The 15,260-nt window shown below is 34.5% G+C and overlaps 1 protein-coding gene across 4 annotated transcripts in view; it reads left to right on the top strand.

Moving 5' to 3' along the window:
- SLCO6A1 (solute carrier organic anion transporter family member 6A1) overlaps window positions 1-15,260 on the top strand; it is a 93,950-nt gene that overhangs the window by 13,327 nt on the left and 65,363 nt on the right. For all 4 annotated transcript variants that reach the window (XM_042944513.1, XM_042944512.1, XM_042944511.1 and 1 more), the window contains exons 4-6: window positions 668-764; window positions 4,394-4,515; window positions 5,334-5,443. In XM_042944513.1, the coding sequence (XP_042800447.1) occupies window positions 668-764; window positions 4,394-4,515; window positions 5,334-5,443 (329 nt within the window). The remainder of the gene's footprint in view (window positions 1-667; window positions 765-4,393; window positions 4,516-5,333; window positions 5,444-15,260) is intronic.

Here is a 15,260-nt window from a genome sequence, read left to right as displayed (position 1 = left end):
ATATTTATATCACATTAAATATATAGACTAAATAAGATACAGTGAATTATATAATTAACTTGCCTAAGTTTCTTTATTTATGCATTGGATGAAATACAGGATGGCTAATTTTATGTGTCTGTTTCACTAGATTACGGCAACCATTTATTTGTTTCAACACCAGTATAGACATTTATGCTATATTTTTTAAATGTGACTAACACAGTCAGTAGACTCTGAGTAAAGCAGATTACCCTCCATTATGTTGGTTAGCCTTATCCAATCGGTTGAAGGCTTTCAGAGGAAAGACTTGGGTTTCCCAAAAAAGAAGCAATTCTTTCACCAGACTGCTAGATAGAAACTCTGCCTGAGTTTTTCCAGCCTTCTGGTCTATCTTATGGATTTCAGGCTTAATTATGGACTCACTACTGTAACTTTAACTCTTACCTGGATTTCCAGCCTGCCAGCCTACTCTACAAATTTGGACTTGCCAGGCCTTACAATTGCATGAGCCAATTATTTATAATCTCTCTCTCAATATCCTATTGGTTCTGCTTCTCAGTTCTGCTTCTCATAACTAATAAAGTTAGTTATGAAACTTTCAGAAGTAATCTATTTCAACCATGTAATTTTTATCATGACAGAACTGGCTTATGTAGTTGTTTGATGTTCAGTATTCATTTCATAGGCTTAATGGACGCTTCATTAATACTTGGATATTCTTTGGCTTATGTGATAGGAGCACCCCTTATGAAGGGGGCTGAAAACAATACTTTTCCTATTAGGTAAGTCATTTTATTTCATTTTTTGTTGTTGTTTATATGATATAAAATATTTATTGGATATGTATAGCCTATAAACATATATTTTTAATTTGTTGTACCATATTTTTAAGAAAAACGTGAATGTGACTGATACGTGTATTTATGTGCATATAAATACACTTTTATCTTTATTTGAAATGCAATATATTGTTTGAAAACATTATAAAGACAACCTTATTACTAATTCTGCATATGGTTTTTTTGAAAAATTGTGGAGAAAACAAATGACATAAAATTTATCATTGTAGCCTTTTTTTTTAAATTTTTTTAACGTTTATTTATTTTTGAGACAGAGAGAGAGACAGAGCATGAATGGGGGAGGGTCAGAGAGAGAGGGAGACACAGAATCTGAAACAGGCTCCAGGCTCTGAGTTGTCAGCACAGAGCCCGACGCGGGGCTCGAGCTCACGGACTGCGAGATCATGACCTGAGCTGAAGTCGGACACCCAACCGACTGAGACACCCAGGTGCCCCTGTAGCCTTTTTTAAGTGTTTAGTTAGTACAGTAGTGTTAACTATGTGCACACTGTTATGCACCAGTTCACTAGAAATTTTGCATCTTGCAAAACTAAAATTCTATATCCATTGCACAATAACTTCCATTTATCCCCTTCTCTCCAGCCCCTGAAAATCACCATTTTACTTTCTAAGATTTTGGCTACTTCATATGCCTTATATAAGTGGAATTGTGCAGTGTTTGTCTCTTTGTGACTGGCTTATTTCACTTAGCACAATGACCTCAAGGTTATTGAACATATGCCGTGGCATATGCCGGTAAAAATACTTTCTTTTTAAAGCTAAAAAATAGTCAATTGCATGTATATACCACAATATTGCATCTGACAAGGGAGCATATGATAAGACAAAAAATCTGTGGTATGACAACTACAGTTGTCACTGTACCCTTATCCAGAAATAGCTGACTTGATAGAATGGAGTCATGTCTTGGTATTGTCCACACTTACTCTGTGCCCTTATCCAGAAATAGCTGACTTGATAGAATGGAGTCATGTCTTGGTATTGTCCACACTTTTTGATGGAGTATTTAGGTTTTCTCTATTACTATCATGTCATCTTCAGAGATAGTTTTACTCATTCCTTTCTGATTTGAATGCCTTTATTTCTTTTTCTTCCCTGATTGATCTGGCTAGTACTTCCAGTGCAATGTTGATTAAAGTGAGGAGATTGGGTATCCTTGTGTTACTCCTGATCTTATGGGTTTGTCATGATGACCTTTGTCATGTTGATGCATTTTCCCTTTTACTCAATTTCTTGAGAGTTTTTATTATGAATGAATGCTGAATTTTGTCAAATGATTTTTCCACTTCAATTGACCTGATCATATGATTTGTATCTTTCATTTTGTTCCTGTGGTGTATCACATTGATTAATTTGCAGATATTGAACCATTCTTGCATCCCTGGAATAAATCCCACTGATTGTGGTGTATGATCCTTTTAATGACTTGTTAAATTTGGTTTCCTAATATTTTGTTGAGGATTTTTGAATCTGTGCTCATCAGGGATATTGGCTTGTAATTTCCTTTTCTTGTAGTGTACTTGTGTGGTTTTAGTTGCACATTTAAATGTAATATCCAATTTCAGTTTGTTTTTTTTTATATAATATGGGAAATGGGTAAAGCTTCTATTTTTCCCCTCAAAGGGATATCCCATTGTACTGATGACATTTATGGATCATTCTGTGTGGTTTTTTTTTTAAATCAATTTATTTTTTACTGATATTATACACCATCTATATCATAAATTAAATTTCTTGCATACATAGGTTTCCTTCTGATCTGTTGTCTCTCTAATCCGTTGTCTGATCTCTCTCTCTATTTTCATGCCAGTACTACAATGTTTTAATAACTACAACTTTATATATGATTTGCTATTTGGTTGGGTAAGTCCTTCCTCAGTATTATTCACCAAAAAGCAGGAGCTATTTCTGCAAAATTACTCTTTCAGATAAACTTAATAGTCTCAGGTTACAGTGAAAGCATTTTGATTTGAGATACTTGAATTTACTTATCAAATTGGGAATAAATGTCATTTTTCTATGCAAGAATATGGTATATATTGCCCTATTTTCTCTGCTCTTCCTTTGTGCCATTCAATAAAGTCTTAGGAATTTTGTTACTGAAAATATTCCATTAAGCTTATTCCTAGTAATTTATTTTGTTAGTAATGTGCTTGGAATCTTTATATTATTACTTCTTAATCAATTATTTCTAGTAAGAGGAAAATCTGTTAATATATATGGCACCTATTAAATTCTTTGCTTACATTTTCTGACTATTTTCCTCAGTCTTCTTGGTTATCAATTATTTACAGATAGGTAATAATCATATATAGCATAATGCATATGGTTACAATACATAGCTGGATTCAAAAGTAAAAAGAGAAAAAAAATTCTAAATATTTTAATCAGTGAGGAAACACATAATCTTAGTGAAAATCTAGAGTTGAAACTTTCTATGCATACCATGTCCAGATATATATACCTCTCTGATAATGGAACTCAAGATTGCAACCTAATAGTATTGCAAGTCGGAACTTGTATCCCTTAATAATATAACAATGGATAAGGAGTTAGCCCATTAATAAATAAAACTGGGAATATTCTCCACTTTCTGTGAAAGACAGAGCCTATATGCAAGCTCCTCACCAGGTCACTGTTGACAAATAGAATTACCTGCGAGAAACCAGCACCTTCAAAACTGTGGTTCTTAACTATGTGGGTTTTGTCCCACAATGGATGGTCAGACAAGGTCTTATGCGTCTGTGGAATTGAAGACAGTGGTAGCTGTATGGTAATGAACGTCTCCAAATCTTCTACCTAAATGATACAAAATAACTTTATAACTATGAAAACTTTCTGCAAGATCATGGCCTTAGCATGACTGAAGACAAATAGTGCTGAAATTGCAAAATGAACAGTGAGTAAAAGAGAAAATCAACACAGGATCCTTCACATTCCCATCCTGCCCTGCTTACTGCAAAGTCTGCCAATGCAGACCAAGAAAAAGCTGCAGGGAAAATGGAAGATAAAGGCTAACAAAGAGTACTATGGGTGATTAGGTATGATCACCAGGAGAGTGATAAACACTCAATCTGAGTTGATTCAGAGAAGGAATTGTAAGAAAGGCATTTCCAAGTGTATGTAATGTAAAGGGTTAGATATCGGATAAAAGGTTAGTTGCACACCTTAAAGGCCAGGCTTGCCCTAAAGGTTGTGCATGATTTAAATGGGCAGGAATGATGTTTAAGGATAGGTAAGAGTTAAAGGGGTAATATTCCAAAAGCATAGCTTCTGTCGACAAAAAAAGTTGAAAAGGAACAAAGAATTACTTGTGCCACCTGAGTGGACATGGGAAAAGAAAGAAAAGAGAAAAAAAATTAGAATCTTGTAGGGTAAAAGAAACCTGCATAACTGGAGGAGTCACAGTCAGCAAAACAAACAATAGGGACAAATTAACACAAGATGTTCCTCCCTTCCTCCTTCCCTGTCCCTCTCTCTTTCTCTCTGTTTGATTATGGCTTTGTAATGAAATACACAAAGTTGAAATTTTTAATTTTTCTCTGTTAAAGTGTTGAAGACATTGATGATCATCACAAGTGGCTGAGGAGTTGGTGGATTTATTTCGGTTTTGTCTCACTTACTGCATGGATAACATTAATACCATTGTCATGCTTCCCACACAGTGTAGGAGGTGACTGTAAAAATGTAATTCATTAAGTTAAAATACAGTAGGTTCCTTGTCCCACCCCCATTTCCCGTTCTCAGAATATGGCTGAACTACTTTTCTTTTTGTCATGGAGATATGACATATGCTAGTGTTATTTGAACACATGAAACTTCATGTTGCCAAATACTATTTTATTTATGTGCCAAACTTTCATTAGTATATATTTTTGTTTCTTGTCATTTTTTAAAAAAGGTAGAGTTCATAAGTTTTCTTTAAAAAGAAATATATTTAAATCTATTTACCTAGCATTATTTAATACATGTACCACCTGAAAGAATTATTGTAAGATAAAGTAATAACTATTAAAATTCTTTTGGAAACACTAAAAAATACATGTAACATTAGAGAAATCAAATACTCTCCTAATGGTAGTACATTTTATTGGCACAAAATATTTTTAGTAATGTCAAAGATGACTCTTTTACATTTTAGGGCTGTGTTGTCAAAAACTATAGTCACTTTCCATGTGTGGCTATTTAATTTTCAAAGTAAATTAAGATTACTCAGTCATAGGAGCTATATTTCAAGTATTTAATAGCTACATAGAGCTCGTGGCTACAGTATGGGACAGTACGGCTACGACAAGTTTTCATTATCATAGAATGTTCTTTATGACAGCACTGTTTTAGAAGAATGTGCTTTTTACTTAGATCGACTTTAGCTTGTTCAAAAATAGCTCACTTGCCATTTCAAGAAAAACTATTAAGATGTGTGCGTATGTTTGTATATATGTTTTAATTATTTGAATGTGTCATAAGATTCTTTTACTTGTTAACCTATAGGTACAGCAAAGATAAAAGCTGAGAAACGTAAACAGCTTCATCCGTTTGACAACAAGTTTAAAGATAAGGAACTTGGAACTAGTATCAAGGATTTATTTGCTAATACTTGGGTAAAGTAAAATATTTTACATGAACAAGCCAATTAAGTTGACCTGTATATTTTCTAACAGTGGATTTAAAAGAATAACCGTAAAGTGTTCAACTTAAATCTGAGGGGGACTTAAGCCCTTAATTAACTTACTCATTTTACAGATAATGGCAAATAGGACCCACCTTACCTAAGTGACGTTTCCGGGAATGTGGCTAGTGTCAGAGGATGGTACTAGTTTTTTCCTTCTACCTTTTCTTTTAATTTTACTTTTGTATTATTTTGTGTTTGTTCTTTTCCTGAAGAAATACATAAGACTTATAGGTATTAACATCTTTTTATTATGTTTAAATGACTTAGAAGAGAACTCTAGAAGTTAACAAATATTCATGAAAACATCGTATTTTATGGAAATTATTTCATCTCAGTTTCAAATGGAGAAAAATTCTTTGCTTCTCTAGGTGAGAAACAAGGCCTACAATACAGACATAGTGGGTTTAATAAAAACAAACAAACTTCTAAGTAGTGATTCTACATTCAATTTGCTTTCTCTTCTCCTTTTCATAAGTATTCTTTATGTTGTGGGCAGAATTATATTGAGGATATATGGAAACTAACACCTATGCCTTTATGGAGCTTATATTCTTGTGTAGGTTTCAGATTTTTAAAAATACAGAGATTAGAGGTAGCTCAGGCTGTTAAGCGTCCAACTCTGGATTTTGGCTCAGGTCATGATCTCATGGTTCGTGAGTTCTAGCCCCATGTTGGGCTTTGTGCTGACAGTGCAAAGCCTGCTTGGGATTCTCTCTCTCTCCCTCCCTCTGCCCCTCCCCTGCTTGCACTCTCTTTCTCTTTCATAATAAATAAACATTAAAAAATACAGAGATTAAAAACAACTGATTAACAATTGTGTAGGGAAAATTCTACATAAAATGTACTTTAGTTATGGGGTAATAATGTAGGTTTCACTGAATGGGGAGCATTTAAATGGAATACCCTAAAGCAAGAGAAGAAGTTATCCATGTGAAGAATGGTCATTAATAAAATTCCAGGCATAAAAGACACATGTGGAAACATCTTGGAGCAGCAAAGTTTTAAGAATGTTCAGTTCAGAGAAGCCTTGTGTATTTGGAGCATAGTTGCTTGGTGGGGAGAATGAACGAATAACAGGTTAGAGAGTAAGCAGAGGCTAGGTCACAAAGGTCCTTGTGGGGCATGGTAAGAACTTTAGATTTTGGTTTTAATGCAATAGGTAGTCACTCATATAGGTAAGGAAATAGTGTTTTAAGAACTTTAAAACATGACTTTGGGTAAAAAATGGATTACAGTGGGGTAAGAGTTGAAAAGGCAGTATGACTTGGGTGTTATAGGAGGTTTTCTCTGGGTATTATAAATAGTAATTTTTTTATTCATATGAGACCCAATTGTAAGAACCAATTAAAGAATTATTTGGCATTTATAAAATACGGGGCTACTGACAATGAATTGTGTACGAAGAAGAAAAAACCTTCCACATGTCAACATGATTTGAGTTTCTGGGGCCTTAAAGAAAAGAAATTAAAGAGTGGCTCAGCTGATTAAGCATCTGACTTTGTTGGCTCAGGTCATGATCTCACAGTTTGTGGTTTTGAGTCCTGTGTTGGGCTCTGTGCTGACAGCTCGGAGCCTGGAGCCTGCTTCCAATTCTTTGTCTCCCCCTCTCTCTGCCCCTCCCCTGCTTGCAGTCTGCCTTTCTCTCTCTCTTAAAAATAAATATGCATTAATTTGTTTTTTTTTTTATAAGAAAAGAAATTAAAGCCTAAAATATGGGGAAACAGATGTTCTAACAGATGTTCTAAAGCCTACATATGGACATGTAATATTAGGATCCAACAGAAAGCTTATGTATCTTATGCTCTTTCCTTTAACAATGTACCAGGCTGAGTTTCAGAAAGAAAACAGGGATAATGCGCCATACTTTAGGAAGCCTAGTAGATTACAAAAAATCCCACTGTTTGCCTTATTTCATGGGGTAGCACCTGCCAAAGCTCCGTTTCTTAGTAAGATGTAGCTACGGAGCAAGCCATGTTGGTGAAATTAAAGTAGGGCATGTCTTCTCTGATAATAATGGAGTCAGGCAGTGTTTTCTGCTAGGTTGGTGGTTAATTATGAGTCATTTAAGTAAGCAATGCAGCTTATTAAAGAATTCATGCAAGGAAGAGTGGAGTTGAGCAGTGGATAATGGCTATAACCCCTTATCAGGCAGGGGCTAGAGATGATATGACTTTCTGGAAATGAGTAGAAAGTGGAACTAAAGGTGAGTTTATGCTTGCCTGTTGTAGATCTTTTAGGCAGAGAGATTTTCTTCAGTAGGGTCTATTACTTTTCATCTAAGCCCAAAAGTCAGATGAGATGCTAGAGATGCTGACCCCTGAGGAGTAGCATCCTATTCTCCTTTGGTAAAAAGTTTTAGAGAGAGCAAGCTCTATCCTTCTCTTTGTGCTCTATTGGTTATCCAAGAGGTAAAAGGCTAATGATACATCAGATCTCTCCTCATCCATAGGTTCTTATCTGTTAGTAGGCCTGACCACTAGTAGGACTACCCAGCAGGGATATTATATAGCACTCACTAATGGTGAGACCTAATGTAAATGTCCATATTTCTTTGATTCTAAGACACACTTTTTTCCTTTACATTTTAGCATATTTAAAATTGGGTTGGTATTAAATTGATGGAGCCTCGAAATAACTGTAAAGCAGCATGTGATTGTGACATAGTAGATATTGGCTAAGTAGATATTGGCTAAGTATGGGTAAAATGGTCATGGCCATTCATATTATCATTACCTTAAGTAAGTTATATACTTTAGTGGGACTGTCCATAGTAGGCGAAACCGCTGGGTTAACTCTTCAAAAAGATGATGCAGTATTTAAGCATTGAGTTATGAAGTCATTATATATCTAGAAAGAAACAACAACAGAATATAATTTTGATATTAGTAAAGCAAACATTTGATGTTGAACGAATGACCGCTAGTTCACATTTTCTTGCAAATAACATCCAAGTGTTTTATGAAACTTAAGTAAAGGAGTCCCATAAGTAGAGATAGCATTATTGTTCTCTTATTAAGAAAGCTGCTAAAGGAGATAGCATTATTGTTCTTTTATTAAGATACCTGATAAAGGACTGCCTACCACGTGCCGAACTGTGCAACTGAGTCAGGAAAAATTGGCAAGTCCTTCTTAGTAGATCTAATATATTTCAAAAGCTGGTGAAACTAATATCTGCATAGTATAGGACTTTCCTTAAAGCATTGTATTGTTATGTCATTGGCAGTAATTTTTTTTTTCTTGGTGGTACATAAAATAATGGTGTTTCTTACTGTTGATAGTATCTTAGAGTCCATGAAATATGGTATTTTAACCTTTCTGAGCCTCTAAAAAACTGGTGCAATAATGGTACCTTCTTCATAGGAATGCAAGGTGTATAGATTACCACATAGCCCATAATAAAAACTCAATAAATACATAATAAATATGAATGCCTTCTTGAGATATTTCTGATTTTAGTTTAGGGAAGGAAAGTACACCAAAAATACAGGGGAAAACTTCTTAAGATTTTCTTTCTATCTTGATAAGAGTGGGTTATCAACTAGAAAATAAATTTAAAAGACTAATTGAAAAATTTGATGGAATAAATATCTATTGTTTTCCTGCATTACTAATCCTATAGTTCAATACTTCCTGGTTCATGAGACTTAATTGGTACTATTTGCTTGAAGTTCAATGTCTGTTTACAAGCTCCTAATATAAGAAATGACATAAAATAATTCCAGCAAGCAAATTATTCCAATCAGTGAAATGTATCACCATCATCATAAGACTACTAACAGCTAGTTAAAAAACACATCTCCTGATTTTCTAGACATAGATTTTTTAAACAAGTCTTTTTATCATAAATTTTAATTAAAAGCCAGAGAAGTGGCTATTTTTAGAATGAATTCTCTTTACTGTTACCTATTTCTTGCTGTTCCTTATTTATATATTTTAGAAAATTCATCAGTTAAGGAAACATAATAGTTTTATTCAAATGTTAGTAAAGATAATTTTAATTTACAAATAGAGGGGCGCCTGGGTGGCTCCGTCGGTTAAGCATCCGACTTCAGCTCAGGTCACGATCTCGCGGTCTGTGAGTTCGAGCCCCGCGTCGGGCTCTGGGCTGATGGCTCAGAGCCTGGAGCCTGCTTCCGATTCTGTGTCTCCCTCTCTCTCTGCCCCTCCCCTGTTCATGCTCTGTCTCTCTCTCTCTCTGTCTCAAAAATGAATAAAATAAAAAAAAAATTTACAAATAGAAAAAATGGGCATGAATAAAAGATAACAAGCTAAAATAGAGACAAAATACTTAACATTTTTATAAAGTTATAATATCCATGAGGTGAAATGTTATAAATAAAAAGTCAATGGCATTAACTTGAAGAACAGAAAGAAAAATGACTAAGAGCAATAATAGTCTATAGATCTCAGAATATAATAGATTAGAAGTATATTTTAAAAGAATAAAAAGAGAAAGCTTGGAAATTAGGAAATAAGTCAGGGAAAAGAAAAAAATGAAATTAAGACTGGCTGGAAGCAGGTAAGGAATAAAATTTAAAAAAATTAATCTTTATTTTTGAGAGAGAGAGAGAGGGAGGGAGGGAGGGAGGAATAGAGAGAGAGGGAGACACAGAATCCAAAACAGGCTACAGGCTCTGAGCTGTCAGCACAGAGCTTGACTCAGGGCTCAAACTCATGAACTGTGATATCATGACTTGAGCCGAAGTTGGAGGCTTAACTGACTGAGCCACCCAGGCACCCCAAGGAATAAGATTTTATAGGAGAAAACTTTTTAAATGTATGGAGTAGAGAGATCAGCACTTTTACCTTCTTTTTCTTCATCTCCTACCTAAAGTTTCACACCTTATTAACAGAGAAGACATTTACATACTAAAACTCCAGTGAACAAAGAAGTGTCAATGACTATCATGATAATAAAGAACTTTTTGAACGATAAAGACCAAACAAATATAAAGTGTTATTCATTGTTTGTATTTGACTGTAAGTGGATGACAGAATCTATCAAAGGAAGCTAGGATCCAAAGTATTTAGATATTATTCTATTGGTAGTCAAAATACTGAATTTCCTTGGAAAGCAAGTAAATTACTATTATAGATACTAAAATCAATTTACATTTGACATAAGTAACATAATTTTTAAAAATGTATTTATTGCTTATGTTTATGTCAGGACATAATATACTAGTTTCAGTCTCTGAGTTGTCTACTAGGTTTGACCAAATAAATTGGTGTGGAAGGAGAGTGAGTGAAATTTCAGGATAGAGGGCTGAAACATTTTTAAACTTGAAAAAAACAGCATTCTCTACATGAGATATTGTACTCTTATTGGCAGATTTAATAAAGATAAGCATTACTTTCTATGGCTAACTATAGATATTTCATCATAAGGAATGAAGACCAGAGCAAGGGAGAAGTTAAGTAATCAGTAAAACACTTGAGAAGTTCAAGGAAGTTTATTGGTGTCCTCTTCAGCTTATGTTTTCCTCCTATTTGCTCGTAGACACGAAGGCCTTTTATTGGCAAGATCATTGTTTCTTGTCATGCTGCCTTGATTAGGGTAGGAAGTAGATTAATGCTTTTACCACATAGAAGAAAAAGTTCCCCAATTAATTGGGACATTATACACCCCATCTCCAATGAACCTTGGTTGAGTCTTTAGGAACTCTTTCCTCTCTTGCATCATTGCTCTGCATTAGTTTCCTTGTTAACATTTCTTTCCACTGTTACTCGAGCCCTGTCCTGAACCTTAGTCTACTTGTCTGTGGCCACTCTTCCATATACTTTATATTTTGCTGATCCTGTCCTTATTTCAGACTCTAAGTACATTAAGGAGTACCTAGTCTAGTTTGAAATCATACCTCCCAGACCAACATGAACCTCCTCTGGTATGATAAAGACCTTGGTTTTAGACCAACTCTGTAATGGACTAGGGCTGAGAGCCACAGTACTACAAGATATGGCTGTTGCATAAAATTATCCACTACTGTAAAGAACTAATTTGATTTCTCCTTTTGTATATCAACATCTACCATAATTAAGCCTGAGTTTACTACATGAAATTCCTTGAATACTGATTTGTATGTCTGGCCTTTTTCTTTGCCTCCCATATTTATATTTAAGAAAAGAATATTTATTTATTTATTTATTTATTTATTTATTTATTTATTTAAAAAGGAAAGCCTGGACATTTTATTGGAAAGGTCATTTGCATTCTGAGTGTTTGCTTGCTATGCTCACATGTTCTTTCTGAATAAAGCGCCCACAGCCCTTTCTGAAGAAACCCAGAAGTGTAGTGTTGTGCATTAATTGCCATGTTCTATATGATGTAGTTTAAATGTCCTAGTTAAAACTAGGTCTGAGATCAGCACTTGAGCCCAAGACAGCCATCTTTAGATTTCCCAAAAACTTATCAAATATCTTGAGAAAAATATCCAATCAGGAAACCTGCTATAAACTGACTAATTTCTCTTTCTTAAGAGAGTATAAATGATCAGAAGGGAGCTTTAATAAATTGACATCAAGAAAATGAATGAGAAAAGGCCATTGAGACAGAGAAGCAAATGGAGAGAGAATATACTAAGTAGCTGTAATAGAAGTAGATATAGACACAATAAGCTGACAGAAAGAAACTGAATATCTGGGCCTTTGAAGCAATTAAGACAAAGCAATGGAGACAAGATAAGCTGCTGTTTGAGTCTGAATGATGTTGTTTCTTTATGAGTGCTGAATTATTCAGCTACTTAGAAAGTGTTTTTGGCTTTCTCTCTTTACAGTGTAACATTATAATAAGTTTCATCAATTGGATTAAACTATGAGTCTGTTCATTTTAATTCTAAAGAGTCCAAACACAAAAATTATCTAGTACAGTGGTTCTTAGTGTGGGGCCTAGACCACCACCACCACCACCAACATCATCATCATCATCATCACCTGGGAATTTGTTAAAAATGCAAATTCTTAGGTCCTACTCCAGACCTACTGAAAGTAGGATCTGGCAATCTGTGTTTTATACCCTCCAAATGACTTAAAGCACACCATAGTTTGCAACAACAAATCTAATAATCTAGTGTGACCTTCTTATTTTATAACTTATGAAAATGATTTGTATTCTTTCCTGGGTACCTTCTATATGGCAGAAATTAAATTATTACATATATTCAATTCTCTTGATCACTTGGAGGTATAGATATTATCATTTCTATCTTATAGATGATGAACCAGTAATTTAAAGAGGATGAGTAATTTCTCCAAAGACATGTATATCTTTGGATACACATGCACACAGACAAAAGACACATAGGGTTGGCCGAATTGAAGTTAAAAATATAAAAACCTCTCAAAAAAAGAATATAAAAACCTCTCACATGCCTGACTCTAATGCCATTACTCTTGTGTACTCTTGTGTATTATAAAATACCGCCTAAAAATAAGATACGTAGAGACTGCTATTTGCTGATTATTGTTTCAAAAATCAATTGCAGAGCCAAGATAAAAGCTAGGTTTTCTGTTCCTTATTCTGCCTGTTATATCTAATACATACTACCATTTCTTATAAAACCATGGTATAGTCCAGTGGAATGGAAGATAGAACTCAATAAGAGACTAATACATATAAGAACTTGCCATGCGATAGAATAGGCACTGCAGGGATAGTTGCTCAGTAGATGTGATGACAAGTTTGGTTCTCTGTGTGGTGAAATGAAGTTGGATTTCTATTTCATATCATACACATAGGTGATTTCTAGGTTAATAAAATGTGATTAGAAAAAAACAACACAGTTAATGCTAAACCGTGAAAGACATATCTTGTGACATAGAGGTAGGAAAGGTTAAACAAGTTTGCAGTATTGTAAAATACGAAGTAAAAATTTATGGATCAAAGATTTCGGTTCTATGAAGGAAACCGTAGACAATGTTAAAAGATGAGTGACAGTTCTTTCAACCCAACAAGAGATTGGTATTTAGAATGAACAAATTATTGGAAAATCTGTGTAGGAATTTCAGAAAGCCTAATAAAAATATGAATAGACAGTTTGCACACAGTAACAAATCCTAAATAGCTATGAATTACATGAAGAAATGCTCAATTGGATTTGAATTTAAGGAAGCATATTGTGGCACTGCTTCACCTCCATCAGCATGGCTAAATTTTAAAAGCCAGCTAATAATATCAAGTGTTTGTGATTATGTGGGGTGTACCAGTTATCTACTGCTACATGACAAACCACCCCAAAACTTAGTGGCTTAAAATAATAAAACATGATTTTGTTCATTAATCAGCAGTTTTGTCAGGCCTTGCTCCTTTCAAATATACTTTTTTTAATGTTTATTTTTGAGAGAGAGAGAGAGACAGAGTGTGAGCAGGGGAGGAGCAGAGAGAGAGGGAGACACAAAATAGGAAACAGCATCCAGGATCTGAGCTGCCATCACAGATCCTGATGCAGGGCTGGAACTCACAACCTATGAGATCATGACCTGAGCCTAAGTCAGCCACTTAACCCACTGAGCCGCTAAGGTACTCTATGGCTTATCCCTTTCAGATCGACTTGTCAGCTAAAGTAAAGTCTGGAAAATAAAATCGTCTGGAGGCTTATTTACTCAAATATTAGCTTTTGGTACTGGTTGTTTGCTGAAATACCCACAGATGGCCTCTCCATCTGATCTGGGCTTTCTTATAACATGGTGAAAGAGTTCCAAGGCCAGAGTCCTAAGAGAGTGGGAGGGAGTACATAGCAGAAGTCAGATTGTCATTTTATGACCCAACATCAGAAGTCATGCTGCATCACATGCTTTGTTGAGACAGTCATAAAGGACTTTTCCAAGGTCATTGCCTCCTGATGAGAGAATGGCAAAATTCTGGAAGGGAATGTGGAACTGAAAATATTGCTTTAATGGATTTTATAAAAAGTATAAGTTGCTACATGAAGAAAATAGAACTCTCTTACATTATGGTGGGATTGTTTTGGGAAAAAAATTCTAGAGAAATGATGTACTAAATGTCAATGCCCTAGCAATCCCGTTCTAGAGTATGTATTTCCAAAGGCGTTCTACCCTAGTCCTTGATGGTGCATGCACAGGGATGTTTAATGTAGCCTTGTTTGTGACAGTGGGAGTGGAACTGAGCCTAAGCATTTAATGCTGTGGGAGTGGATGAGTATGGTGGAATCACACTTTGTAAAGTTAGATAGCACTCAGAAGATGAGTTAAATTAATATACAGAATATGTTTAGATTAAAAAAGTGGTGTTTAGGACTAGAAAAAAAATTAAGTTATTTTAAGAATATACAAATAAAACACCACTGAAAATTTCAAAGATATGTACATATATAGGAAATACAGAAATCTGTTTGAAAATTAATACTTTAATGTTAATTATTGTCATGTTAATTACTATGTATAGTGTAGTAGTATGATAGGTAATAGTAAACCATGACTATACATCTTTGTCAGGTTTCTCAGTAAGTTCCAAAAAATTGACTAAAATGCAGAATTTAAATGACTTTACTCTGTATGGAATTCCCGGGAGTAAAATATTATAGAATCTTAATTGTGTGTAATACTAGTGATTTTCCTTGAGTGTTGCTTAAATTATCTTTGTTTCATTTTTTAGTTAAGTAAAAAAATTTGTTAAGGAAAAAAAGTAGATAAAAGTAAAGGGGCATTCTAGACATCTGGTTAATGGCATCTAGTTTCCTTTAAGTTTCCTAGCAAACGGCCAGACTTACAAATAAAAATTTTAGAGGTAG

The sequence above is a fragment of the Panthera leo genome, chromosome A1, assembly GCF_018350215.1.
Source record: "Panthera leo isolate Ple1 chromosome A1, P.leo_Ple1_pat1.1, whole genome shotgun sequence".
Lineage (NCBI taxonomy): Eukaryota > Metazoa > Chordata > Mammalia > Carnivora > Felidae > Panthera > Panthera leo.
The sequence above is the reverse complement of the archived record's forward strand: the minus strand, read 5'-3'. Positions and strand labels throughout refer to the sequence as shown.